Here is a 26,525-nt window from a genome sequence, read left to right as displayed (position 1 = left end):
TGTGGTCTGTTGGGGGGAAGCGTGATGTGACACAATCCAGGGGCCAAGCCTATGTCTGACAGGACGGGGAGAAGCCGTCGGCTCTCTTTCTCTCCCTCTCCTACTGTTTTTGCAGTAGGCCCATGGCATTGTCCTGACACATGTATACCACAGCGCTCCAATCTGTAAGTCATTAGAGCGCTAGGCCGAAGCCTGTCAGCTGGAGCTCAGCCAGTGCTGCAGGGCGATCCGAGGCAGCATTTCGAGGTGAATTTCCCACAGCCCAGTCAGCCAGTGGCTCAGCGTGGCACAGCAGTGGTAGCCCACTGGCGAGGTGTCAGTGAGCACAAGACTGGATTAATGTTCTGGGTTAGATGCCAAAAAGATTCTCTTTAAACGTCGGGAAACGTGGCCAAGAGAAGAGGGGTGTTTATTAAAACACTGAATAATGTTAGGAAATACTGAAGATGAAGTGAAACAGGCATTAAGAGCTGAAGATATTGGGATTCAGGACAGAGGGAATGGCGGCACACTCTTTGATCACTCAAATCAAAGCTTTCTCAATTTTGAATTGATTCAATTAACAACTGCTTTAAGCTTGCCAAGATGAACCAGTCAGCATTCACGTCTGCAGGTAGTTTCACACAGGACAGTAGACAGTCACTATCACTATTCCAAGTGTTCATAGATTGTACCTGCATTCAAACCGTTTTTGAGTGAGATGTAATTACTGGCTACAGTTGTTTCAGCCTCTAATTAGAAACATGTAGATTGGAGGCTTGTTGTCACTCTCCAACTCACCATGCAATTGTCTTTTAATGACTACATTCACATTAATAGGCTGAAGTGACTCGTATCCAATTTTTTTTTTCCATCGATATGACTCGTATCAATTTATTTCCAGGGCGGTGTAGACACAGATGTAATTATTAGTTCAGATGTTCAAATCAGACTTGTGTCACCTCAGTATGTGGTCCTAGATCCAATACATGGCCATGCAGCATAAGTGAGGATGGTCATATTGGAATCCACATGGCTTTTTGAACTGAGCGCACAGACTTAATATAAAAATGAACGTAGTCTAACGGTTGCAAAGTTGATTCCCATCGTGAAGCCATGCGATTCACAATTTGACCATCCAATGTCAATCACACTGGTATCCACTCATATGTGCCATATTTTATTGTCTATTTTCCTCGAAAATGGAACATAATATACAAAACTGACATCACGTTCTATTGAAGAAGACCAGAAACTAGCAACTGAGACCATTAACTCCTAAGGAAAGTATTTATCGACTTAATAACAATAATAATAATAATAATAATAATAATAATAATAATAATAATAATAATAATAAATTAAGTGTCAGAGGGCTAATTTTACCATAGACTTCCATTCAGATGGGGTTCAGTTTGCAACCATTTCAGAGGACTGTTCTTTCACATGAAAATCAGATTCAAGACACTTGTATTCAGGATAGTGAACTGTCAAATCTCATCTTAACTAAATTAGAATTGAACAATGTGGCTGATAATGTGAACGTTTGTATCTGCATTAATCGATTGTATCTGCATTAAACAAATTCTAACTTATCAGATAATTTTGGCCTTTTATTAATTAATCCAATTTATAATCATTAATTATGGTTGTGTACTTTCTGGTATTTTTAAACTATTTATGTAGGATTTTAGCTTTTTTTTGTTCTGTTTGTCTTAATCTTTTAGAAAGTCTATAGATAGCCTACTCACTATGTGTGGTTATGGTTTTGAGCCTACAGAGGAGACCATGTTACCTTATTGATGTCATCATATGGTTGACAGACATCAGAAAAGTAGTAAATGTAGAGCATGTAAATGAGCTTCAGATGTGCTTGTAGGTGGATTGTCTTACACTTGAGCAAAAGCTGTACTGGCTTTTTGGCCCTTTTTAGTCTTAGTTATGCAACCAACTGTTGTTTGTATGTGCCACCATCAAATAGGTCTTCTATTTGGTGCAGGGATCGTCCGACAAAGATAATTCATGTGTTCATTCTTTGGAGTCAATGGTTGTTGTCCATCCATCCATCTTCTACCGCTTTATTCTCCACATGTGGATCAATGGTTGTTGTGAGAAAGAAAAATACAGTGGAAAATCCTTGAGCTTGATTGAAGTCATCTTGAGGTCATTAAAAGGAAGGTGAATTAATTAGACCACGACCGCCTGCTGGTAAGGAAAGGTCCATGATGGTTGCGGGTCAGCTGTAGTTGATATAGTGTCTGCGTGTGTGCAACTTTTTTCCTTGACACATGCCCATCTGAGGCAGCATTGCAGTTGGCCGTTGTTCTCCGCTATCAGCCAGCTGTCAGGGCGGTGTTTCCTGGGGTCTTAGAGCCAAGCTTAGCTATCAGCTTCTAATTTTAGTTCCAGATTTAGCATGTGGACCGGAGTATGGTATTGATTAGCCTTGGTAAAAGTTGATAACACAGCCACAATATCACACAATTTATTTGTTTTATCCTGAAAGGCTTCTATGTATTTTCAGACTTACAGTCGTGTTGTATGTATGAGTCAAATGACAAATCTGGGTCAAAAATAACTAGGGTTCCTTACAGTAGTACTGGAGGCTGTGGTAATGCCATCCAGGGTGACTAAGTGCTTCCCTGTGGTGTTTAGGGCCGAGGACCACAGCTTCAGTTTTGCGTAGTTTAGATGTGTGCGTGATGCTCAGGAGGAGTTTGTCTCTCCGTGTTTGTAAAAAGTCTCAAGGTGATGCTGTCATGACGTCTCATTTTGCAGCATGCTACAGCTCTGAGGTGATGTGATCTGTCAGGAATGATCAACACAACACTATAAGGCCGAGGGAACCGCAGGGTCAGGCCGTCGCTTTCGCTGTTTGTTTTCCTTGTCATATTGTAAAAATGTATTATGTGAACAATATCAATTAGAACCAGGCTTGGGATAATCCTGTCAGGATGAAGTCATCCATCCCACTGCCACGCAGCCAAGTGGGGACTTGAGGCCGATGGTTGGGGGCGGGGGGGGGTCTAGGGGTGTTGGGAGTCCTCTCCCAGCCAAGACGATGACTGTCGAACTGACTCCAGTCACAGCACTGGGAGCCACGCTTCCATTTTTAGGATCCTGTATTTATTTGAGGCCTGATGTTTCCCTTCAAGCAGTAAACCCTCTGCCCTACTCACTCATCCACACAGACTGACACACACGCTTTGCGCGTCTCTTTAAAATGTGTTGCATCTTAGTGTCATCCTCTGGCACTACGTCTTCAAGTGCATGTTGTTTGAGTGACTTACACGCCATTTTGCAGAGGGATGTAAGGAAGGATGGATGCACTCAGAGTCACTTTAATAAGCGCTCACAGATATGCAAGGTGCTGTTGAGTCAGCATCAACTCACTATTCAGTTTCTCTTTGGGTTGGTGTCAAACACGTTTGACATTCCGGTAACAATTTGATTCGATTTTCACTTTCAGGGGAAAAAAGTAGCACCGTCTCACACAGACAGCATGAGAAAGATTGAGAGACAAAGAGGCGTTGATTTGGAGTTGTATTTTATATTTGTGTTGAACAAGAAATATTACTACACAAAGCATAAGTGCAGTTAATGTTTGCTGTTGTACTTAAATGTTTCCATTCGTTGCCTCCTTTGTTTGTTTTTACACAGAATTCGCAGGAAATGTTAGTCAGTGTTAAAAATACAGTTTGACAAGGTTACCTCAACAGTTTATTGTTGTAATTACTGTCTGCCTTAAAAACAAAGTTTTAAAAGAGCAACCCTTAGACATAATAAATCTTACGTAATCTCATATCAAAGCAGATTAATTACAGTATAAAATAATCATAATAACATGGGCTTATACAGTATGTTGTTTCACATTTAGCTGACAAGTTATTTTTACCTCCCCCGCCCCTCACTCGGTCATTGTCCCCACTTTAAAAAAGAAACAAAAGCAAAACAAAGCACTGTGTATCGAGTTCATGTGTATCAATATAATCTTGACATAGATAATAAATAGATGAATCAATTCACCAAACAAGACTGAGCAGAAATTCCCCCACCTACTTGAAATCGATGTCGCCCAAACCAAGAAGTGTTCTTGTTTTGACTAAGCAAGAAAACCGCACCTGACGATCCACCCGAAACACAAGCACCCTTACACACTGGCTGGCACCTCACCTCACCTCAGGAAATATTTTAAAAATACAGGAGAGCCATGAGAACCATGTGCTGACTAAACGACGTGTTTCTGTACGCTGAAATTAAAAGTAAATAACCAAACCCATATTTAACAGAGGTGACTCAGGCATGAGTTACTGTAACTCCACTCTGCTCCGTGTGATAACCTCAGTCACACGAGTATCAGTAGGCTGCAGATGTTTAAAGGTGAGTTCATTGTCATGACAAAAAAAAACAACAACCTAAGTGACACATGTTAATGAGTCTTGAAGAATAGGGACACAGTTCTATTGTTATATACAAAAAATATATTGTTCCACAGTTTTTTTTCTGCTAAATGCCATAAATAAATGTCCTTTATCATAAAAAAATGAAAGTGATGAGAAAAATTGAGATTGACACAGTTTAAATCACATTTACAATCAAATGACTTTGAAACAAAAGCCTCTGATGAGGCTCGACTCCATCTTTTGTGCTGTTGTAAGTAACATAACCCTCTCCATGTGTGACGTTCAATCTGCTTGTTTTTGATTTGCTCATAATGATCTGTGGTTCTTTTCTTTCTAGCGGAACAGTATATGCAAATGTACAGTGTGTAGTGGCCAAAACATTTAATACATAGAATATTAGAAATTAAAAAAACAAAAACAAATTAAAAGTATTGAAATTGAAAGCTTGTGGTGGACTGGAAAATACTTTCTACGTGTTCATTAATGATTTGTTTCTTTTGATACCTTAAAAGAATATAAAAAGTGAACAAAGTTGAAATATCACACATTGTAATTTCCAATGTGAATCTAAAACAGCATTGTTGCCTTGGCAATTATATAGAGCAGCTGTTATTTATATAGGTCCCACACCTGCCCTGCTGACTCTGTTCATCAGTAAACAGAGATTTACTAGTTTACACACACACACACGCACACCGGGAAACAGAGCTGTGTTTGTTTTCTCATGACAATGGTCCAGGTCACCAAAGCTTCTCAAGAAAAAGAATGAGTGTAGCTATGAATTTTCCTCCTCTTCTCTCTGCTCCTCCTCTCCCTCTTTTTCTCTGGTAGCAGTAAGACACTAGTTGGCACTGCCAGTGCAGCTTATTCCCTGGCTGTGTGTGTGTGTGTGTGTGTGCGTGTGTGTGTGTGTTATGGGAGGCTTTGTAATCGGAGCTGAGTCGTTATCTTTAGCCAGAGCCGCGCTGAACACAGCTCAGGCCAGACGCAGACATTAACTCATACTTTCACTCTAACACGAGCAGGAAATGGGAGTATTTTATAATGTCATCCACTCTGTCATGAACACAATCGCTCTGTGCTCTCTGTAAACTATCACAGGGGACGCCGGTTCAAGGATATTGATGTTTCTCACAGAGCAGGAATAAAAAAAAAAAAAAAAGGAAAAGGAAAGAAATCTATATACCGTGGGTATCACATCGATACATATGTGTAATTATTTTACATATGGCAGGCACAGAGGCAATGGATTAGAAAGACGGTGTGTGTGAGAGGAGAAGCTTGAACTGTGTGTCTGCTAAATTTATCATGAGGCCTTTGGGAGCGTTGAAATGAGAACAGTGGCCTATTACTGCTAAGAAGGTGTTTTATTGAGAATACGCCGACATACCACCCCAGGGAGGGAGCTGGGGGAGAAGAGTGTGGCCGTAGCCTAAACCACTCTGCTGCGTGTGTATTCGTGTGCGTGAGACGTGCATGGGGAGCAGCTGTAGACGCATGCCGGTGTGTCACTGTCGTTTTTTTTTTTGCGTGAGCCATCTTCAGGGTGTAAGATTGGAAAAAAAAAAAAAAAAAAAAGAAGAAGCCTTTTCTCCCACTTAATTATTCCCTATGATATGCATTGGAATTGTCACTTTTGACACTTGAGGTGTCCCAGTCAATAATTTATATAGGTCAGGCCGGCTTAGCAGAGCTCATTGTTAGTTATTAGCAGATGAGAGCAGTGGCGTGTTATGCAGGCGCTCTGTTTATTTTACCAGTGTGTTTGCGGCCTGGAATGCGTCCCATGAACATTCCTTCATCCCCGGCCAAGGGTTTATAGCTGTTGATATGAGCTGCATTTTAGAGCTGTGTTATTCAGTGTCGTGTTTATTGTTATGATAATTAACAAAGTGAGGTGTTAATCTCGCCTCTTTCCTTACCCTTTAATTCATTGTTTAAGGGGTTGCACAACTTATTGAAGCTGTAATTACTGAAAGTAGGTCTGGTGAGCAACTTCTTACTTGTTTTTGTGGCTCGTGTAGGATGTAGTACAACATTTACATATAGGGAAAATTACAGTCAATGCCTGAAGGTGTTTAGTTGGTTTTTAATGTATGCCGCACATATGTACAGTGTAAATACATCAGCAGGAGGTGAGCTTTCATGCTCCTTTCTCTCTCTCTCTCTCCTGGTGAGTTCAGTAAGATCTCCAGTAGGTGGCAGGGTCCAGTTTTTTTTCCTCTTCTGTCTTTTCCTCTCACTGAGTGCACACGGGTGTTAAAGAGTGTGATGATATCATGACAGCTAATTGCTCTCATCGGGATGGAGTTGGATGGATTGCCTGGTAGTCGGTGTAATGCTAGCTATTAATGTAAGTGGTTTTTAGTTTCAGTCTGAGACCAGACTGTTGTTGTGTAAGTGTTTAAAAACTGGGGTAAAGTTTTTGCTGATGTGGTTAATTTCATGACCGAATGAAAAAAAAAAAAAAACAGAAAAACTATTGTCTGTGCTGTGTGTTGCAAGGAGTTGCGTGCTGTGGTGTTGGTACACACTGCAGAGATCCGTGTTGGTTTTACTGGAGGAAATTCAATGCAAAAACAAGCTGTTCTCATCAACACGTTATTTTGTCCAAAATAAAACATGTGTTATCAGCTTGGAGGAATCTCAAAGCGAGAGAGAAGTCCCAAATAAGTACAAAGTGCGTGAATTGTTTGTGCTTTTGTTGTTTCCAGCCTGTGAAATGAGTTGTGTCTTTGTTCTGCCACTGTAAACACCTCCATTTAGCAGAACAATAAAGCCGCTGATAGTGGGCCCGTTTTCTTTCTTTCCGCTGGATAACTGTGTTTACTTATCGGTTGTTTAATTAAAGGGCCTCTTTTCTTCAGACTCCCATTGTTAAACTACCACGGGCGGTGTCCCGGCACGGGTCAAAGGGTTAACAGCCGTCAACTGTGTCTTTTTTTTTTTCTTCCTTTCTTTTTTAACTGGCCCCTTCACAAAGGCACGGGTTCACCTGCAGCCCAGCCCACAGCTCCCTGTTGTGTGGCCCCCATTTGAATTAATTATGTTTAGAGGGCTGTTTGTGATTGGTGGAGAAGGGCGTGGTTGATTGGATAGTTTTGTATCTTGTCAGCCAGGGAGCAACCTTGCGCGTGCAATCTGTCTGTATCCTGAGGAAGGTTGGAGACTCCACAGCACAGCAGCGCTTGTTCTCAGCCTCCCTGCCTGACAGCCTGTGTGCCTCTCCCTCTCCCTACCTCTCTCTTTCTGACTCACTCACTCTCTCTCTCCCCCTCTCTCTCTCTCTCTCTCTCTCTCTCTCTCTTCCCCTCACTGCTGCTCTCTCCGCTCTGCTTCACTCCACACCGCGTGGCCCGGCACTCTGTTTACCCTGCCAGCTAAATGGAGTTTGTCAGGTTTGTCAATATGATTGATTTCTGTGATTTTGCCAGCTTTCTTGTGTTAAGGGAAAAAAACATCACAATTTAATTTGACCGGGGGAAAAAAAAAAATGGAACAAGAGGTTTATCATGTGTCTATTGTTGATGTTCTGGTTAATTTGGTCAAGCAGTTTTGTGTGAGAGGAGCTTTACTTTCCACTGACTGTTAACTAAGTCTTGTTCTGACAGGAGTAGTGTGGTGTATGTTAGGTTTTCTGTATTAGGATGCATTGTGTGTCAGGATCAGACTGAATGGATGAGGTGCTTGTGTTTCTCTGTGATCAGTGCTGCTGATTGTTTGTCAAGTGTTGAGCTGTCCACTTTTGGGTCTTGGAGTGCAACAGTTCCTTTTGCGTTGCTTGTTTGTCAGTTTGTCTGCTTGCTTCTGACGTGACTGCCATTTCGCAGTGTTTGTTGAGTTTTGTTTACTTTGCTGACAGTGAGCTAACCAGTTAAGCAGGATCCGGCTCTGTTTGAATTATGGTAAGTTCCACATAAAAGCAGTTGACAGGTTTGGTCTTCTGTGATGCATCAATATTTTTCTTGGGACATTATTTTGTTATGTAATTATAGGGCATGTGTGAGTTCATTGTAGACATTCCTATGGTAAGACATTCTAAATTCTCACATGTGGTTTTGGGTTTTGTTTGTGATGGGCGAGAGTTTGGCTGGGTTGTGTATTTTGTGATGATTTGTTAAGGTAATGAAATTCTGGTCAGACTTAAACTGAGTCTCAGGCGATGGCCTGGACTAATCGTCACGCTCCTCGCGGTGTCACAGTGAATTAAGACCGAGGCTCTCAAAGCTCTATATTTGACACCATTACCACTGAAACCACGATGGAGACGTGCTGTCACTCCAAATGTCATCGCTCATGTATACAGTATCTCCCTGAAAAGTTAGTGTGTGTGTGAATGTTTTTTTTTACATGCCTCTGTGTGTGTGTGTGTGTGTGTGTGTCAGTGCTTTCAACAAAAGGATTGTGGAGCACATTTTGGAGGGAAAGTTGTTGTCACTTTATACTTTTTTTGTATAAACTGAAAACACTTTCTATTGTTAGTTTTATCACTACAATGATTTTAAGCAATACCCTCATGCAACTTAAGAAAAGAGTCATCTGTGTTCTTTGTTTGCACTTCTTTTTCGCTGATTTTTTTAAGGGGGGAGGGTGAAATGTTTCAGCACCTTGCATCAGTGGTGGAAAATAAGTTGTCTGAACGAAAGGAGAGGTGGAGGAGAATATGAGATGGTTCAAGGAGAAGGAGGAGAGTAAAGCCGAAACAGGGCAGCGTGCACCGTAATGCTGTGCAGCTGTGCCGGGACTCGCAGTTTGGGAGAGCTGGAGTGCGAGCTGATTGGGTTGACAGTTTGTAATCAAAGTTGATTTATTGTTCATTAGTAGTGCATTAGCCCTTTCAGGCAGGGGCGTTATTTGTGCAGTGGCCTGTCAAGGCGAGGGGCTGCCAGCACCTGTCATTTCTAAACCATGACATAGGCAACCAGATATTAGCTGTGTACCCGGAGAGTTGGGGGGGAGCAGAGGCAGAAGACAGAGCCCCACAGCTCGCTGGGATATCCTTTATTTTCCCGGCACGGACCTCGACGGAGTAGTCAGACGAGTCTGAGAGGAGAGACGGGAATAGTTGAGCAGTGATATAGTGAGCCTCCAGCTGCTCTCTGCTGTTACTGTCTGGCTGCCTTCACTAAAACATGTTTTTACTTGAAAAAGTCTTTCATTCATTTTCTTTAAGAGTCACTACTGCTCTGAGTGTGTGTGTGTGTGTGTGTGTGTGTGTGTGTGTGTGTGTGTCTGTGTTTCAGAAAAGAAGATTAACTCACTGCCATGTGTTTCAAAGTGGTGAGCTGGTGTGATAATGATGACATTACATGGTGTTGAGCATTTTGTGGCTGAGGGTCCTTTTCACCACTCATTTTTTAAAGCTCCAAAGGGATGTGATGGTGTTGATATGTGTGTGGACTTAAGCCAGTAAGGCATATCCTCATTTTATTTTTTACTCAGTGTTATAAACCTGCTGATTACACTGAATATATTTTTCTATATAATTTAATTAAATGGCTGTATACTTTATATGAGTCACATAACACAACAATTAAGAATGACAAGAATCAACACAATTTGTGCCCCCTCTCCTTGCTTGCCGTCATGGAAACAAGGATTAGTTTTGCCTTGCTTGTGTGCAGAGAATAGAAACAATCTGCACGAGGATGTGTCGGCCATTGTCTTTTGACTACACTTTCATTTGAAAGGGATTTTAGAGGCTGTGATCTTAATTAAATCTCAAATGAGTCAAATAATACATCAGGCGACACGCGTCGTTGCGTAACCGTTTGGGGAACTGGCAAACCATCAATTTCGAGCGATACAGTTTACGCCAACGGTGACGATAGTCAGGAAAAAAAAATTGAAAACAGGGTGTTTTACCTTGATTTTGTAAGACAGTTTTTTAACAGCTCAATGATGTGAACTGTGGTAATGGAGGTGTGGCTTTAAAGGTCAGTAAGTGAGACTGGACCTTATGTCACATGACAGGAATACGATCAAAGACATGAGTGTTTGTTTTTGTGGGGTCTTTTTTAGCACGTTTTTGGTATGTGTCCAAATAATTGTCACTTAAAATGTACATATATATTTATTATTAATATTTAATTGAGTTAAAATTGTGAAAATAAATCTTCTAAAATACAGGTGTCAAATTGGAAATTCTACACTAAAACATGTCGATGATGCAAAGGCTGGTGTGTCTCTCAGCAGACACACCAGGTCACCTGCAGTGGTGGCTGCCTCCAGGGTGGGAAACAGCTTCCAGCGTGAAGTGAGAACTCGCTCACTTCGCCGTGCAGTTTGTTTGTATAAACCATGACAGCGGGATCACCCCCAGTGACAAAACCCCCCTCCAAAAAAACCTCTGTTTGTTTGTAGTCTGAAAGTTAATTAAAATCCAATCTTGACTTTTGTTTTTACAGTTGCTGCAAATAACTAAAGCCTCAGCCCCTTCACACCCCTTACACCAAATATAGGACATGTAGTATATACAGTGAATGAAGTGGAAAAATGGTGTGATTTGTCCTTTTGATTGTCCTTTTTATCTGAACTGTAAGAACTCATAAAGCAGCTCGATTGTTAATGATGACGATGGTCCTAACACGTACAGGGATAAGCAGTTGTCTCCAGTTGTTTCTGGTTTTTAAATTAATAATTTAACAATATGTTGTTTGTAAACATACTTTTTTTGTTAACAAGCATTTCTCAAAAATCATGTTATTATCGTTATTATTATTATTATTATTATTATCATTATTATTATTATTTGGAATTAGCTCTCCCAGTCTTGGCGATGACTCATTACGTTCTCACTTCGCTTAAGTGCAACAGCTCCCCTGAAATCCTAATTGTGGTGACATTTTCATGCCAGAGATCATAGACAGGATGGCTAAGGTGAAACAACAGCATCAAACACACCAGACTCGCTGATTTCTCTGGGGTATGTTAGTACTTTTTTCCCTCTCTTTTTTTTTTTAGCATTCCATTTGATGCCCCACCAAAAAAGATGACCCCAGGGAGCACAAATGAAAATTTGATAATCCTCATCTTTTCATCCCCAACTTTCCCCCTTCTTCTTTTTTTTTTTTCTTTCTGACAAGCTGCACCTTTGCAGCCGTTGAAACGGCTGTGTCGGCCTCACTTTTATTCACTTCCTCATCTCTCCTTCATCTTGTCCCGTTCCTCTTAATTGCCTCAGCGCGGAGAAAGACGGAGCTTCAGCTCAGTTTTGTTCACCCCTGCTCCTTTTCACCAGACTCTGACCTCTGACTTGTGACAGAAGGGGGTGCTTAGTGAGTGCCTTCCGCAATTCTGAGTCAGCGACTGTCAGTATTGGGATGTGTGGTCTGTCTTTTTTTTTTTTTTTTCATCATATTATTATATTTGTATGTGTGTGTTTTTTTCATTTTTTGGTCTAATAGTCTTTTTAGTCGTGCACAAGTGAATTTGCCTTTCTGTGTGCCATTAATGACAAAATGTATTTTATACCCTGTGTGTGCGCACGTGTTTTTGTATTTTATTATATGAATTGAATTGATGATTTCTTATCATATTTAAAAGTAACATTTTGACAGTGGTTCTCTTTTGTTTTAAATTGAAATCCATTTTTAACGCCACACATGTTTTTATGCTGATTACACAGCGCAAGCGGACGTCCACACTCCATATGCTGCTCATATACAGCGTCTTATGTGCTGCACATGTGCCTGTATGTGCTCGTGACAGTCAACACGCCACAGTTTAGTTTAGTAGGTTTGTGTGTGTGTGTTTGGCCAGCAGGCCCGTGCTGGTACTGTATATTGCCTCCAGTCACTCTGCAGCTGTGTGAGAATGTTCCGGGTTTGAATGTTTATGCATGGGAGGCACCTGGAGAGCACCACACCTTTGTGAAAATTCATAAACATCAGCTATTTCTGGCATCCTTAGAATGTCCTCTTTTTTCACACTCACATATTTGCCGAGTACATTAGCGCTGGCCTCTTGTTATTAGCCCACTGCGAGCCTTCTTTTTCAGACTATCTTTAGATGGCGATATATTTTTTCCGCGGATCATCTGGATTCATGATGTTATCCGAGAGATAAGGGAGTGCATCATATGGCAGTGCTCTAAATGGCGACTGGCGTCCTGTGTTTTTGCGTTAAATGGTCATGATAAAGCCAGGGCAATATTTTTTAGTTAAAGTGCTCCCTCCCGCCCTTCTTCTCAATAGAACCCAGTCTTAGGCAGATTTTCACTCCTTCAGCACAGGATTAAATGGTGGTAGTTACATTGATCAATAGGTTAAGAAGCGTACAATCCCTCTTACTGCTAATGACCTCAGTAGTAATGGGTAATAAAATGGGGGTCTGTAATAGCCTCTTGCTGGGGCTGTGCACAGAGGAAACTGCTCTAGCTGTAGTTACTGAGAGCCTGATGCCCATGACAAGGCGGAGTGTGAAGCCATGATAAGATCTACACCTCAGGTGTATAGAATTAAGACAGTCAAATTGAATAAAAAAATTCTGTGTAATTTGTAATGACATTGACAGCTTATTGTGAGCCGGTTAAGTGCGTACACGCTCTGTGTTAACTGGAAGGTGGCTTTCATGTTTTCTTTTGCACATCACACTCGCGGTATAATATGGCATGACAAAATGATTATGCATTTGAAAATAAGACTAAATTTACAGCTTTATCACGGTAGTTAAAATAGAGCATGACAAATATGGAGTACATTTTTAATGCATGTAGTTAAAGTAAATCTTAAAAAAAAAAAAAGAGAGACAAAAGAGAGCAGCGGTATTTATCATTGGTGTGTGTGCGTGTGAGGCAGGGGGTGGGGAGCAAGTGTCATATTTAGATGAGAACTATATATCATATCATGTATGTGCCTGGCATGTGTGACACTTTCATGCAAGCAAGTCAGAGAGGAGAGTTGACCTTCAAAATAGTTAATCAAAATTAGCGATGCCCAGGAAAAAAAGGACTTCAGTGGATAATGACTGTGAAATTGGGAAACGGGAGGCCGGGGCTATGCAAATGACAGGACAAGTCATGTGCAAAAGTCAAGATGAACTGCATATTAAGACATAATACAAGGGCGAATTAATATTGCATTTTTTTTTTCCTCCCTTGCACCCCTTTTGCCTGGTGCTGGAAATGAGAAATGTGAAGTGTATGGTAGTCCGGGGTGGAGCTGAGCCTCCTTCATTCTCTGGGGTGCCAGAGGAGCACGCTACGATGTGGGCTGGCATTGTACAGTAAAGTTAACAGAGAGTGTCAAAGCTACTCTGTCCTATTTGACACCAGTGCCCTTTCCTCTGCATTAGTAGTACAAGCTGTTCATTATGGCTGCACTTTGTTTTTGTTTTATGCTACAATGGGGAGAATGAATAAGGTAATATGCATGCAGGGTGTGTGTCAAGAAAAGCCCCTTAGTAACTGGACAAGGTTTTAAACAGCTAAATTACATTCAGAGATGCATGAAAAATTCAAATGGGGTGTCATTAGCTATAAGGCAACCGCCACAATTTTGGTAACCTTGGTGAAGACAAGACTGTCACCGGTTATGTCCGCTCTATCAGCTGCCGACATCAGCCTCAGAGACACAAAGCATATTTTAACACACACATCCTCTGGCCCATCCCGCACATGCTAATGTAAATGTGCACATAGCGCAGAAGAACCGCCTTCTAGACATACTAACAATTGCAAAGACGCAGCACTATCGAGTACATCTAAGTCGCTGTTTGTCATACAAATGTCAAGGGAAGGAGCTTCTAATTGTCTTGCACATCGCGGTGGTGAGTGGCAGCATCCAGACACTCTCTGAGTCCCCTATGCCGCCGGAGCAATTAAGGCGCCCTGACAACTATGTGTGTGCGCGTGTGTGTGTGTGTGTGGGGGGGTTCTCTTTCAGTGTCACAACAAATCACTTATTTTGAGGAGTCATGCACTCACACCTTTCTACTGGGAGTTAGTTAGTGGCCTGCATGTTCCTTAACATGGCTCCTCCTCCTCCAGGCACTCCATATCTTCACAATAATAGATCGCTGCTGACAGTGTCCCTAATGAAATGTTCTCACATGACACGGGGTGCAATGTGCAGCGTTCTTTATTTTTTTGGATGGCAGTCCTTGACGTTGTCCACAGGTATGATGGCATGTTTGCTGCGTTGTGTAAATGAGAGGCAGCTCGACAGAAGCAGATTGTATTCGATCATGTTGAAGGGTTGGTGTGTGTGTGAGTGAGTGAGTGAGTGAGAGAGAGAGAGAAGAGAAGGTCAGAAGATTGAGGTTAGGATAGATGGAGCTGGCTGTTGTGTTGCCCTGCTGTCCTTAAGCCCTCTTCAGTCTGGTGTGATGTCATAATGGTTTGAGGGGTCGATATGTGTGTTTGTGCATATGTTGGAGGGCATGTGCAGAAGATAACAGATTTCAGTCAAAAGCAAGATGTAAAGACACATATTGTACAGTGTATATACATATAGATTTTCTAATGATTACAATAAGTTAAGGTTTTTTTAATAACATTTTATAGCATTATTTTTCCTTGGCAAGTCATCACCCTTCACTTCTTTCCACATGTGACTTATTCTCCTGTTAGCTTTATCACCTAAGAATTATCGATTACAGTTCCTTGCACAAGTTCGCTGTTGCACATGTGTTGACATCTTTGTGCTCATTGTTTGTGTCCGTGCAGGTTCCAGTTTCAGTGGCTATGATGACACCTCAAGTGATAACTCCGCAGCAGATGCAGCAGATCCTTCAGCAGCAAGTCCTGAGCCCTCAGCAGCTCCAGGTTCTTCTCCAGCAGCAACAGGCCCTCATGTTACAGCAGGTAATGTGTGGCGTGAATTATTCTGTAGTGTATGTCTCTTTTTGCAGTGAAAATCAAAAAAAAAAAAAAAGTAATGAAAACTTTCACAAAGCCCACTGTTGAGCTTCTGTGTCAGACTGTGCCTCACCTGTCGTCTTCCTGCCCCTCCTGCAGCAGCAACTCCAAGAGTTCTATAAGAAGCAGCAGGAACAGCTCCACCTCCAGCTCCTACAGCAGCAACAGCAGCAGCAGCAGCATGCAGGCAGCAAGCAGAGCAAAGAGGTAGGCTGACATCACTCCAGCCGCCTGCCATTAACAAAGCCGTTGGCCAGACTGAATATGGAAGTCATGTGCCCCCACCCACCCATTCCCTCCCAACTCCATCTGCTTCCAGACTGTGGTGAAAGCAGAGAGGAGAGAGGGGGGAGAATCAAGTGCACTCATGCTTCTGATTAGCATGTCAGACTTGCCGGATAAATGGTAACAACTGACTGATACTGTGCTAAGAATCCAGTGTCTCCTTTTCAGGAACAGCCTGCACATAATGTGTGTAATATTTTACGGAGCCACAGCCTCGTTAATTGTGCTTGATGTTTTTTTTTTTTTTTTTTCTGCTCTCCAAGTAAACAAGTGTCCTGCACAACAAAGAGGTGACCGCTCCTGTAAGCCCTGTGTAGGACATAATGAAAGGCAGAAGGGAGAAAGGCAGGAACACGGAGCATATAAATCAGAGAGGCTTTTCTCAGTAATTAACATGGAAATGGCAGAGGAAGAGAAGGCATGTAATTGTGAGATATCAGTGCAGAGAGCGCTCTCAGCTTTGTTGCCTGTGTTAAGTTTTTTTTTTTTTAGTATTAATATTCTTTTTTTCTACATCTTTCTTGCGCCCTCTCCTTTGCTCCCTCTAGTACCGCAGGGTTCGCTCATAGGCCACAGCTTAATTCCTGTTAATGACTGGTGGATACAGGCGTCATTGTGGACAAAGCAAATTAATATCGTGTGGTCAGAACAAGTTCAAAGGCAAACTGGGATTTTTTTAAATGTATTTACTTTTTTTCCCCCGTTGTCCCGATCGTATTCTTTGTTTGGAGACGTGAAGGAAGCATAGAAAATTAAGCCTAATGTTAGAAGCAGACCCGCACACACACACACACACACACTCATTTGCACAAGCTCACACTCACACACGTCCATGTGCCTGTCGAAGCTCCCAACTTCAAAGTCGTAGCTCCCTAATTAATGAACTGCGGGCTTCAGTTTGGACAAGTTGTGGCGTGATGCTCCCATAAATCAACATGACAGCAGAGCTCCTCAGCCTCAGATAGGGCCTGTCACCAACTCTGCATCTGATGTAAACACTAGAGGAGCGAGGGAGAAAAGAAGGGGTAGGAGAAGGAGGGGGCGAGGAGGTGCAATTGATCAGTTGAATGGGGCATGAGAATAAAAGAAAAAGCAACTTTTGAAGCATATTATGTATGATCACAGGAAATGGATGCAGCCTCGAGAGGCTCTCTCCCTCTGCCAATGTTTTCTGTCTCTCCCCATCTCTCTCTTTCTCTCTCTCTTTTTTTCAGTCACATTTCGAGCAGCCATCAAAAGACAGAATAAGAATTATGCAGCGACTCCCCTGTGGCTGCCAGACAATAACCCCCTGTTGTTGCTTTGTGCCTCTTTTATTTAAAGACATCAAAATTTAGTTTTTCAAAGATCTTTAACTTTATATCTGAAGCTTGACAATAAAGGCCTGCCAGTGCCACTCTTTATCTTTTGTCAGGGACTGTATTTTTCTCTCCCTTGTGCCACTTCTTGTTAACCTCTTATTTGGTCTATTGGGTCTGGGTTTTTAAAGTCTCTGCATGCTGGGAGCACACAGAAGCTCCTGTCAGCTGATGGGACCAGTGAAAGAAAAAAAAAATGTGAAGAGAGAAAGGAGTTAAATTAATTTGCAATACTTGATTTTTTCTTCTCTAAAGCCGCCCTCTGTTTATTTTGCTTTGAAAAAACATGTTGCTTGTGATAATAACTCTACTGTCCCTGTAGAATTATTATCTTTATCCACAGAGGACAGGAGCAACTAATTTCACACTTTAAAAATACATATTAGTACGACTAAAAATTGTACTAAATTGAATTGCTCTAATTCAGACACCCAGATAATGCAATTGGGAGTTGAAGTATTATTACATATGTGTTCAAATGGACCCAAACTGGTCTAGGCCTGGGTGTTGCACCAGAAATAACAGAAAAAGCCACTGACAACAACAGCCAGAAAACATGGTGTATTCCAGAGCGCTGCATTTTTGGAGTGACAAGGAGATGTTGAGAATGTGAATCTATGATCTGTCATCTTTAAGAAAGGAATATTTTGAAGTTAATGGACGCAACAGGTCACTCGGGAAATGCCTAATACTAACAAGCTGAGAAATGGCATAGTGCCACCTAGTGTAGCAGAGGCGGGCACACTTCATTCAATAAATTGATTACCTGCTAGTTCTTGTATACTGGGTCAAAGACAGTCGTCCAATTAAATGGTGTATTCATACTACAACTGGATTTAACTGTGCATGGAAACATACTGAGAGATGGAGGGAAAAAAACTCCTTTCATAAATAGAATAGATCAGAGAGAATCACAGGACACCTGTATCCCAAAGTTCCCAAATATTGCTGTGAGATCCGTCCTCTTTCTCCATGTCACTTTCTCTCCTCTCATTCTGGGTTAGATTACTCCTGTACTACCTGTAAGTGAATGCGTGGTTACCCGTCACTTATGACCCTCTGCTCCAACTGACAAAGTGTCCTCTTCCTCTAAATTGATCCAATACTCTAATCAGACCTGCGTTGCCCAGAGCAATGTGTGCTTCGCTGGCAGACTGGGTGTGGGGCAGGAGGGAGGGAAGCAGATGTGGAGGAAAGAAGGAAAGGCCGCTAGACACTTTTGACAGGCTGAGTGGAGTGTTCACAGTTTATCTGGCCATTTCTGTGGCTTCGGAGCCTCCTACAAGTGACCTAACAGTTGCACCGAGACCTTTTTTTGTATGTGCTCAATTGTGAGAAGTAAACAAAAGTGGTGTATCCTGTGTTTGGTAACAGGGTGTGGTGCACAGCTTGGCAGCCCCGGTACTGCTTTTAGTGCCCCCTCCTCTCTTCCTAGCCGCTTGACAACTGGCCATGTATACTCATAAACAGGCCCAGTATCCTGTTGAGTCTGAGGCGTGCTTATTTTATCCTTATCTGTTAGGATTACAGAAGGTGCCCTGATAGATCCTGTGGTGTTATTTGCAATAGCATGACAATGTTTTGTTGAGCTGAGTGTGTTTAACGACAGCCAAGGCTGACGAAAGGGTTAAAAGTCATCGCTCTAAAATCCAAATACCGACGGTCATTTGTTTTTACTCATAGCAGATTGGGGGATAATTTCCTTCTATTTGTTATTCTGACTTTCGTCTGTCCTTTTCTTCTGCACTCTCACATCAATCCTATCAAAGTTCACACGTTTCACGTCTCAGAGACAAACTCGCCCTCATCGCCCCCACACTCCAGTCCAAAATCAGTAAAGACGCAGCACTTTTTCATTAAGTTTGCCTCGATGAAACAGCTGTAACACAGTGAGACCGACGGAGCAACCATCTCTCAGTTGGTCCACAGTATGTGGTTCAACACAGCTTGCTGTGCTGGTTTGGGGGAACAGTGTATCCCTCAGCTCAGTGCCATGCCTGGGAGAGTTGCAAGAGTTGCCAGGGTGGTTATTAAGCACTTTGACTTAGTCACACGTTGTTTGCTAAATTATGAATGGCTGTAATTAAATTCCTGTGGCTCTTATTATGAATGATTAACTATGTTGTATCGTTGTTTGTCAGTTGCCTCCCGACTCCTCGTTAATTAAGAGCGAGAGAGATGTATAGTCCACCTGTCGTAAGTGGGCACAAGCAAACCCACTCTCAAGGCAAAATTTATGAAACTTGTATTGTGCTATTTTATGTGTTAGCACGCTCAAAGTCAATTTAAAAAAAAAAAAGAAAATAAGAATCAACATGGTTTTCTTCAGTGTTTACTTTTGCTGTTGAAACATGGCCATGTTTTTCTTCAGGAGCACACATGAATATAGTCATATGCAAACCTGAAATTCATCTTTACATGTTTACACTAGCTGTTATGTTTCTATATACTGTTTGTGTGTTTGCTGATGGTGTGCCTCTCCTGTCTTTTTGCGTGTGTGTGTGCATGTGTGTATGTTTGGCTGTGTGTGCCACCAGCAGCAGGTGTCAGCACAGCAGTTGGCCTTCCAGCAGCAGCTCCTGCAGGTCCAGCAGGTCCAGCAGCAGCATCTCCTCAACCTTCAGAGGCAAGGGCTGCTCACCATCCAGCCTGGACAGACCGGCCTGCCACTGCACTCCCTCACTCAGGGTCAGTACCTGCAATCTCTTGGCGTATTTCCTGAGCTGTGCTTAAAACTTCCCGCCCACGAGCTTACGGTTGAATTTTGCTGACACGAAACAGTCAACATGTCAATGTTTGGGACACCTCATTTTCCTAAGTATGTTGATTTAAATGTTTTACATTTGTTTGCTGATGTAAACTGGAGATCTGGCCCAATTATAAAACAATTTAGTTAAAAGCGGGAATTCAGGTCACACTGATAAAGTGTGGTTTACTTTGTCATCTTCTTTTTCAGTGCAGCCTTTGACTGGGTTTTAATGATAATGATAATTCAAATTATGTAGCCGTAAACAAGGCGGCTTCCTTTCAAATGGCAGGGATAGTGTCACAGGACAGTCAAATGATCTGAAAGGACATGATGGTAATGCCACATGCCCTTGGTGCTAAGTAGATAAGTAGAGATCATGACCCACTACAGTTGCCACCAACCAACACGAGACATGGACACTCGCCCTCAGGAAAAACTGATTTTAGCCATTTTATAAAGGGTTCACCTTATAAAAATCTACATCCACTTATGTCTACAATTTCTTGAGAATATTTTTTATCGCATTTTCTTGACATTAGACAGCCTGTTCTGACTGGAAACTAAAATTTGTTTCACTTTATTAACCATTCACTCCCAACACCAAAGTCCTGAGAGAAAATCAATCAAGCAATTTTACAAAACAGCACACAAGAATTGTTGAGATACTGTTTCACCATGGAAGGCAACCCCACACAAGTAAAAGGGAACTGGCCGTGTAACCAGAGGGTTGCCAGTTCAAATCCTGGAAAAGGTCAAGGACTGGTGTACCCAACCCCCATTGCTGAAAAAAAAATCTAATTCAGACAGACAGACGACTTTATTAATCCCTTTGGGAGGTTCCCTTGGGGAAATTAACAGCTCCAACATCCACACACAGCACTGTTAAAATTAGAGTCACACTTTACAGGAGACCGGAAAGAGAAACACCCCAGGTACCAAACACCATAAAATATAGAATAAAATAAAATAAGATAAAATAATTCATCAGTAAATCCATAATTGTGGGTCCTCTGATGCTAAAACCACTGATTTTCTCTATGGACTTTGGTGTGGGAGAGTGAGCAGTTTACATCTAGGCTGTCCAGCACAGAGACAAATCAGCGAGCATATTCTTTAAATATGTTAGATTTAAACAGGACTAGAGTAACTAAAGTCTGTATTCCATTGTGTTCTCGCTGGCATCTCGCTTTTTAAAAGCTTTGATCTTCCACTGTCACTGTCCTGCTTTAATACCTTTGCATATTTGCTTAGTTCATGTGAACAGTGCACTTTAATCCTAGCTAAACACTTGTAAACTAAACTTATGTACTAAATGACATCATTACTGAACTATTGCAGTTAGATCCTGGTAAGCTGTTCTTTGTCTGTATATCAACCTGGGCAGTAAAGGTGCAGGAGTTTGTTTTTTTTTTGTTTATTTTACTTTGTCTTAGCTTTGGTCTTTAACTCTCTGTGCTTTTTCTGTGATTGGCATCCGGGTGGCAGCCTTCCTTGAGCCTGAAGGGAGACTGGAACTATTGTTCGTAAACTGCCAGTGAACTTGTCATTGTGAGATTACTCATTCCGTGATGGAGACTCAACACTTGTTGTTTGGCAAGGAAGTTTATTTCTTTATTTATTCTTGAATATTTTCAAAAGGAGTGGTCACATTATGACAGAGGTGCCGTCATAAAGGATTTAGAACATGACATTGACTATTCATTCCCAGCTAAGACAAACAGTTTTGAAATAACAAGATAAGGCCGATAAAAACGGGAGTTTTTTTTTTTTGGGGGGGGGGGGGGTGCTTAGGTAATAGGCAAACACGAACACAGTTTGTACAGTGGTGTTATTGTTTGGACTGGGTATGGAAATCACTCATCCGCTTGCAGACGATTGCCGTGGGCACAGGCGTGGAGCGCGGCCGTGCTGTGCTGAAGCGCTCTGTGTCAGATGTCTGGCAAACACTCACACACCCCTTGAGTAAAGCATTATATGGGTGATATGGCATGTTGCTGTACTCATAATGGACAGTGTCAGAACATCCTGTTTATATTGTGTCCTCTTCACACACGCACGCACACCTCTCTCCTAAACCTTATAATAGAGTTATTGTGACACACATCACAAGAGAGAGAGAGAGATTTACACCTGTTCATTGTTTCACAGTTTATTCTATTCAAACTGTGATTTGAATTAATTAAGTGATTGATTGATGGATTATTATATATTATTGTTTCATGAATGGAAATTATGACCAGCCCAATTATGTCAGCTTACATGACACCATTATTTACAGACAGCAAGTCAGAGTAGAGCCTTAATTAAATATAGCAAACAAATAAACCTTCCCGATGTATTTTTCAGACTCAAGACACATACAATAAGTTGCAAACTTATAGAAATTAAACTTACACATCTATTTCATTCTGTCATTATCAGTAAACCAGATTTTGAAGAGAGGTTTCATTCATAAAGGTGTTCTTATGAGGAGAACAAGTGTGACACATTCACAATTTCACTCAAGGCACATAATTCACGCAACCTGTTTTTTTTCAAGAATTGAAACATTTTTAACTGAGCAACTACCCGAGTCCTTGACAAGTTTTCCTTAAAGTAATCGTATTATTTTTCAATGTTTGCTTAAAATGGAGACCATTTATTTCTCCTTAAGCTCTATCAAGACATTATTAATGTAAGTGCATTACAGTACACAGTTAGGCAAGTAGAAAATCTGACTTTTAATTTTGAGTGAGAACATTTTCTTTCCAAGTCTCTAACAATGCGTGAACATGAATTATAGTCATAGTTGACTTGGCTGACTGAGGTCTTGTTTCCTGTAAACAACAACACAAGGAACTGAGTCTCCCTGTGTACAATTCAGCGATTGTTTCAGTCTGTTACAACCAGTCAAACCAGGTGAGTTTGCCCTTGCAATCCATTGATGATTAACTCTGTGTCTCTGGCAGCTGTTACGACACTTAGGCTATAGTGCTTCAGGCCCCAGTTTGTCTTCCTATTCTACATATTTTCTGCTTGACTGTTTAAAGTTATTGATGACCTTTCTGTTTTCCACATCACTAAACTCTTTCATGCACCAGTGGGCCAGGCCCGTGGTGCTCAGATCTAATCTGCATTATTCTGCTAGTAGTTAGCAGTTAGCACTGTGTCGGAAATGATGAGTTGATCTGCTGTGTTTGGGTGATTATGGATATAAACTTAGGCAGTAAATTGGCACGACTTTTTCTTTTGTAACTGATGATTTCATGTGTTTCAATTCAACATCGACAGCTGTATAATTATTTTAAAAGGCCAGTGCAAACACAAGAAACCCACTCGAACACCTTTTTTTCCCCCGTGCTGAGACAATGAAAATAACTAAAGCTTTTCAATAAATTGGCTGCTGTAACAGAGTAATTAAGAAGAGTATAGGTGTATGATCTGTATTTGTGCTGTGATGTACTCATTTTTCAGCTAAATGTTAAACTGTCTGCTCGGAGAGATTTGTCTTTTTTAGTCAAAGCGAAGGACTAAAGGAATGCATTTTGATTTAGACACTCAGAATTTGATAGCACTAATTAAGTATAAACTTGTAGATAGCCGTTTTGAGTGAAAAACAATTGTCACGTTATCTGGAGTATAATTTGTTTCTCTTGTCGTAAATTCTTTTGACATTAATGTTCAAAGTCTTGGAAGCGGCCAGACGGTATCTGTTATAAATTACAACGCTGTGTTTGGGGAGGATATATCTCTCATAAATATAAATTTGATCCATCCACCCCCCCCCCCTCCCCCTCCCACAAAAAGCCTGTCCTCTTGACCTGATAAGTGAGTCAGTGGTTGCTCGGGCTCACGTTGCTCAGGTGTGTGTCTGTGTGTGTGCGTGTGCGTGCATGTGTGTCACAGACGTGGACAGTGTTTGCGCACATCCTGGCCAAAATGGCCCCTCACCCTCCGAGGTTGCTCTGCACGAGAGTGCGTTCTCGTAGCTGAGCAACATCATTTAAGCTGTCTCGCGGAGGCCAGGGGGACAGTGACAAGACAAATTTGTCGGTAATATGAAAGCAAAGAATGTGGCGAGCCATGAAGTGCTCACAGAACAGCAGCACATCAGGGACCGCGGTGGGTAATGCGACTGACCTGTCAGTGATTGATATGTCCAGCAGTGGGCTACTGGTAATAGTTCCTGCAGCATTAGGACAGGACATATTTCAGGCCGAAGGGGTGCATATCAGCAGGCCAGTGATTACGGCAACATAAACAGGGGTGCAGTAAAGGTCCCAGCCTGACGGAACAATAAACTAATAGCGATGTCACTGTCCCCCCATGGCACCGGCACTGTGTGTGAGAAGTAACAGCTCGGTTTAAAGAGCCCGGAGCACTGGGGGCCATTTTTTATTTGGGGGATGATGGCCTGCAACTGATGTCATTATGAACCTTAAATCAACTTTCTGCTTGCTTGAACATGGTCACCTGGGTACAGGGGGACAAGGACAGGAAAAGGTTGAAGAGCTCGGCCTGTCTCGGTGCCAGAGCTACCTGCAGAGGTAAAATTGAGTTGAGAGGCCGGTGATCAATCAAGTGTCCCAACAACATACATTTTTTAAAGTGCTTGTCCGTATTTCCCAGCCGTAATGAGTGGAACAGTTGTGCTGAAAAATGGAAGGAGGAAAGATAAACCAATCTGGCATTTAAAGGATGGACAAACTGGGGGCCCAAGAAAGAGGATTTACAGATCAATGTCATTATGTGTCCCTCAGTAATCAGATGGAGGGAAACTCAATGCGTTTCCTCAAAACACAAAAGATAATACCTGCTGAGACACTGGAGTAATGGTGTTTTATTGTCATTTATGTGAATCATGAGCCACAGCTGTTGTTAGAAAAGGTTAGGGTTAGATACAAGAAGAACAAGGGAAGAGACAAACAGAGGGCAATAAAACGACGGACTAGATCCAGAAAGAGACAGCTTGGTCCCACTCTGTTACCTCTCTCATCAGACCAGTCTATCCGCTGCGGTTTCGTCTGAGTAAACAGTGGTGTCGGGGTCACCAGGACTGCTGGGTAATTGAGCCAGTGCGGGCCGCCCTGTCAAGCACATCGGCTAAAAATACATCGCCCACTGTCATCGGGCACCAAGTGGGGGGGAAAATGATTGGTCCCGCTGTCGGAGCACAGGACACTCGCATCACCAGTGACCTTCCCCTTCCAAACCAGCCGTCATAAAAAGAAACACAACCAAAAGGAAACAAAAAAATCAAAAGAAATCACCTTTTGTTCCAAAGTCTCCGTACCCCATCAAAACAACAATGGATCCTTTTCTATAATGCAACTCAAAATCAGCAAGTATCGGATTAGCATGCTATAACACAAGCGCCAATATTAAGCATGTTTAGCCTGTCGTGGACGTGCACTTTGATTAGGCCACATCAAGGCATTGAAGAGACTAAAGGCGAATACAGGCGGGCAGAAAAGAGCAAGTGTGTTGAAATATTTGAATGAGGAAAGACGCTCCTTGGAACGTGGAAAGGTTATTGATTTGTCCTGCAATCATTTCCTGCTCTTTGATATGCAAACGATCTAGTGTGAATTTACAGCAATCCTATCAGACTCATTTCACAGTTCTTAGCCCCTGCGTCTCTCTGGAGTCCTCTGCCTCATTAGGCCAATGTTCTCCATTACCAGCATAATTAAAATCTTTAGTAGCTTATCAAATTAAAAATATTTTTGCTGATCGTATTGAGATCTTCACCTCATAGTTATTTTCCACAACAGGAATAAATTAAGACTAAGCAGTTAGCACACAATGTGTTACAATCTGGCGCGTGAAAAGGAGCACTTCTGGTATCTATAGAGCTGCTGATGAGAAACGGGGAGGCGGAGGGGGAACCCAGAGAATATAAACCCGAGTAGATAAGCATGTGCAAATCATCTTCCATTTGCCAGTGCTCATTTTCAGAATGGATTTAATTAATTGTAATGTTAAACGAGCGGCCTTTCCTATTTGCTCTGTGGTTAATTTCAACACATTTCCAAGGGCCTCGTTCACCATACTTAAAACATGTGGCTTACTTAAGCTCAGATCTGAATACTTAATACAAATCCACACACATTAGTCTTTTAGATCGTTTAGAATGCCGTTAAAATCAGGCTTAGCCCGCCCAGATGTGTTATGTTTAAACTGAGAATACATTACAGCCACAGCTTCTGCACCAAAAAAAAAAGAAAAATAAATGTTATTTGTTTGATACTATAACAGCTTTTATCCTCATTTGTGTCAAGTGACAGGCTTTCCTGAACAGTGACAGGAACACCGTTGCTGCTCTATATTGTGTGCCAACAAAGGCTGTCCACTCTGACACGGAAAGTGCTGTGCACAAACACAACATTATCCTTCTTCATCCTGACTCTTGCCCTGGGTACTGGGACCACTGCCATTCACAGGCAGAAAACACACACACGCACACATGAACACACTGTAGATGTGTTACCACTATACTGGAAAAATGTCGTCTGTCTTCAAGGGATTTTTTTTCAAAGGGCTGTGTGAGCTGCAGTGTGCTTGACTTGTTAAATGAGGTTTAAGTCTTCTGTGTCAATTGTAGGCGGTGCAGAGCTTTAAGTATTTTGCACATTAATGCGCTTTGGAGAATATTACCCCAGGGTCCTGTTTCTCAGGGAGGCAGGGGTGGGATGTTTTCTAGTGTTGCCATTGTAAACTTTTTGTTGTGTGTGTGTTCTGCACATCTCTGTTGGTGAACGAAAATGATGGTAATTATTCAGATTTCATGCCTTGTCTGGATGTTAATTATTTACTCTGGGCATGAAATCTGCGTGAATGCCAGGGATTTGTGTATACAAACACGCTTCAGATCACAGGGAAAATGGGAGGAAGAGGGGGTGGCAAGAGCATTC

The 26,525-nt window shown here is 41.8% G+C and overlaps 1 protein-coding gene across 15 annotated transcripts in view; it reads left to right on the top strand.

Annotated features, from left to right (window-relative positions):
• The window catches only part of foxp1b (forkhead box P1b), a 170,880-nt gene that overhangs the window by 118,992 nt on the left and 25,363 nt on the right, over positions 1–26,525 (top strand). For 10 of the 15 annotated variants that reach the window (XM_058630825.1, XM_058630827.1, XM_058630834.1 and 7 more), the window contains 3 exons: positions 15,049–15,186; positions 15,340–15,447; positions 19,421–19,571. In XM_058630825.1, coding sequence (XP_058486808.1) covers positions 15,049–15,186; positions 15,340–15,447; positions 19,421–19,571 — 397 coding nt within the window. The remainder of the gene's footprint in view (positions 1–15,048; positions 15,187–15,339; positions 15,448–19,420; positions 19,572–26,525) is intronic. The other 5 variants (XM_058630839.1, XM_058630831.1, XM_058630838.1 and 2 more) reach the window with 3 other exon arrangements.

The sequence above is a fragment of the Solea solea genome, chromosome 6 (genome assembly GCF_958295425.1).
Source record: "Solea solea chromosome 6, fSolSol10.1, whole genome shotgun sequence".
In the NCBI taxonomy this organism is placed as follows: domain Eukaryota; kingdom Metazoa; phylum Chordata; class Actinopteri; order Pleuronectiformes; family Soleidae; genus Solea; species Solea solea.
This window is presented reverse-complemented; position numbering and strand designations above follow the sequence as displayed.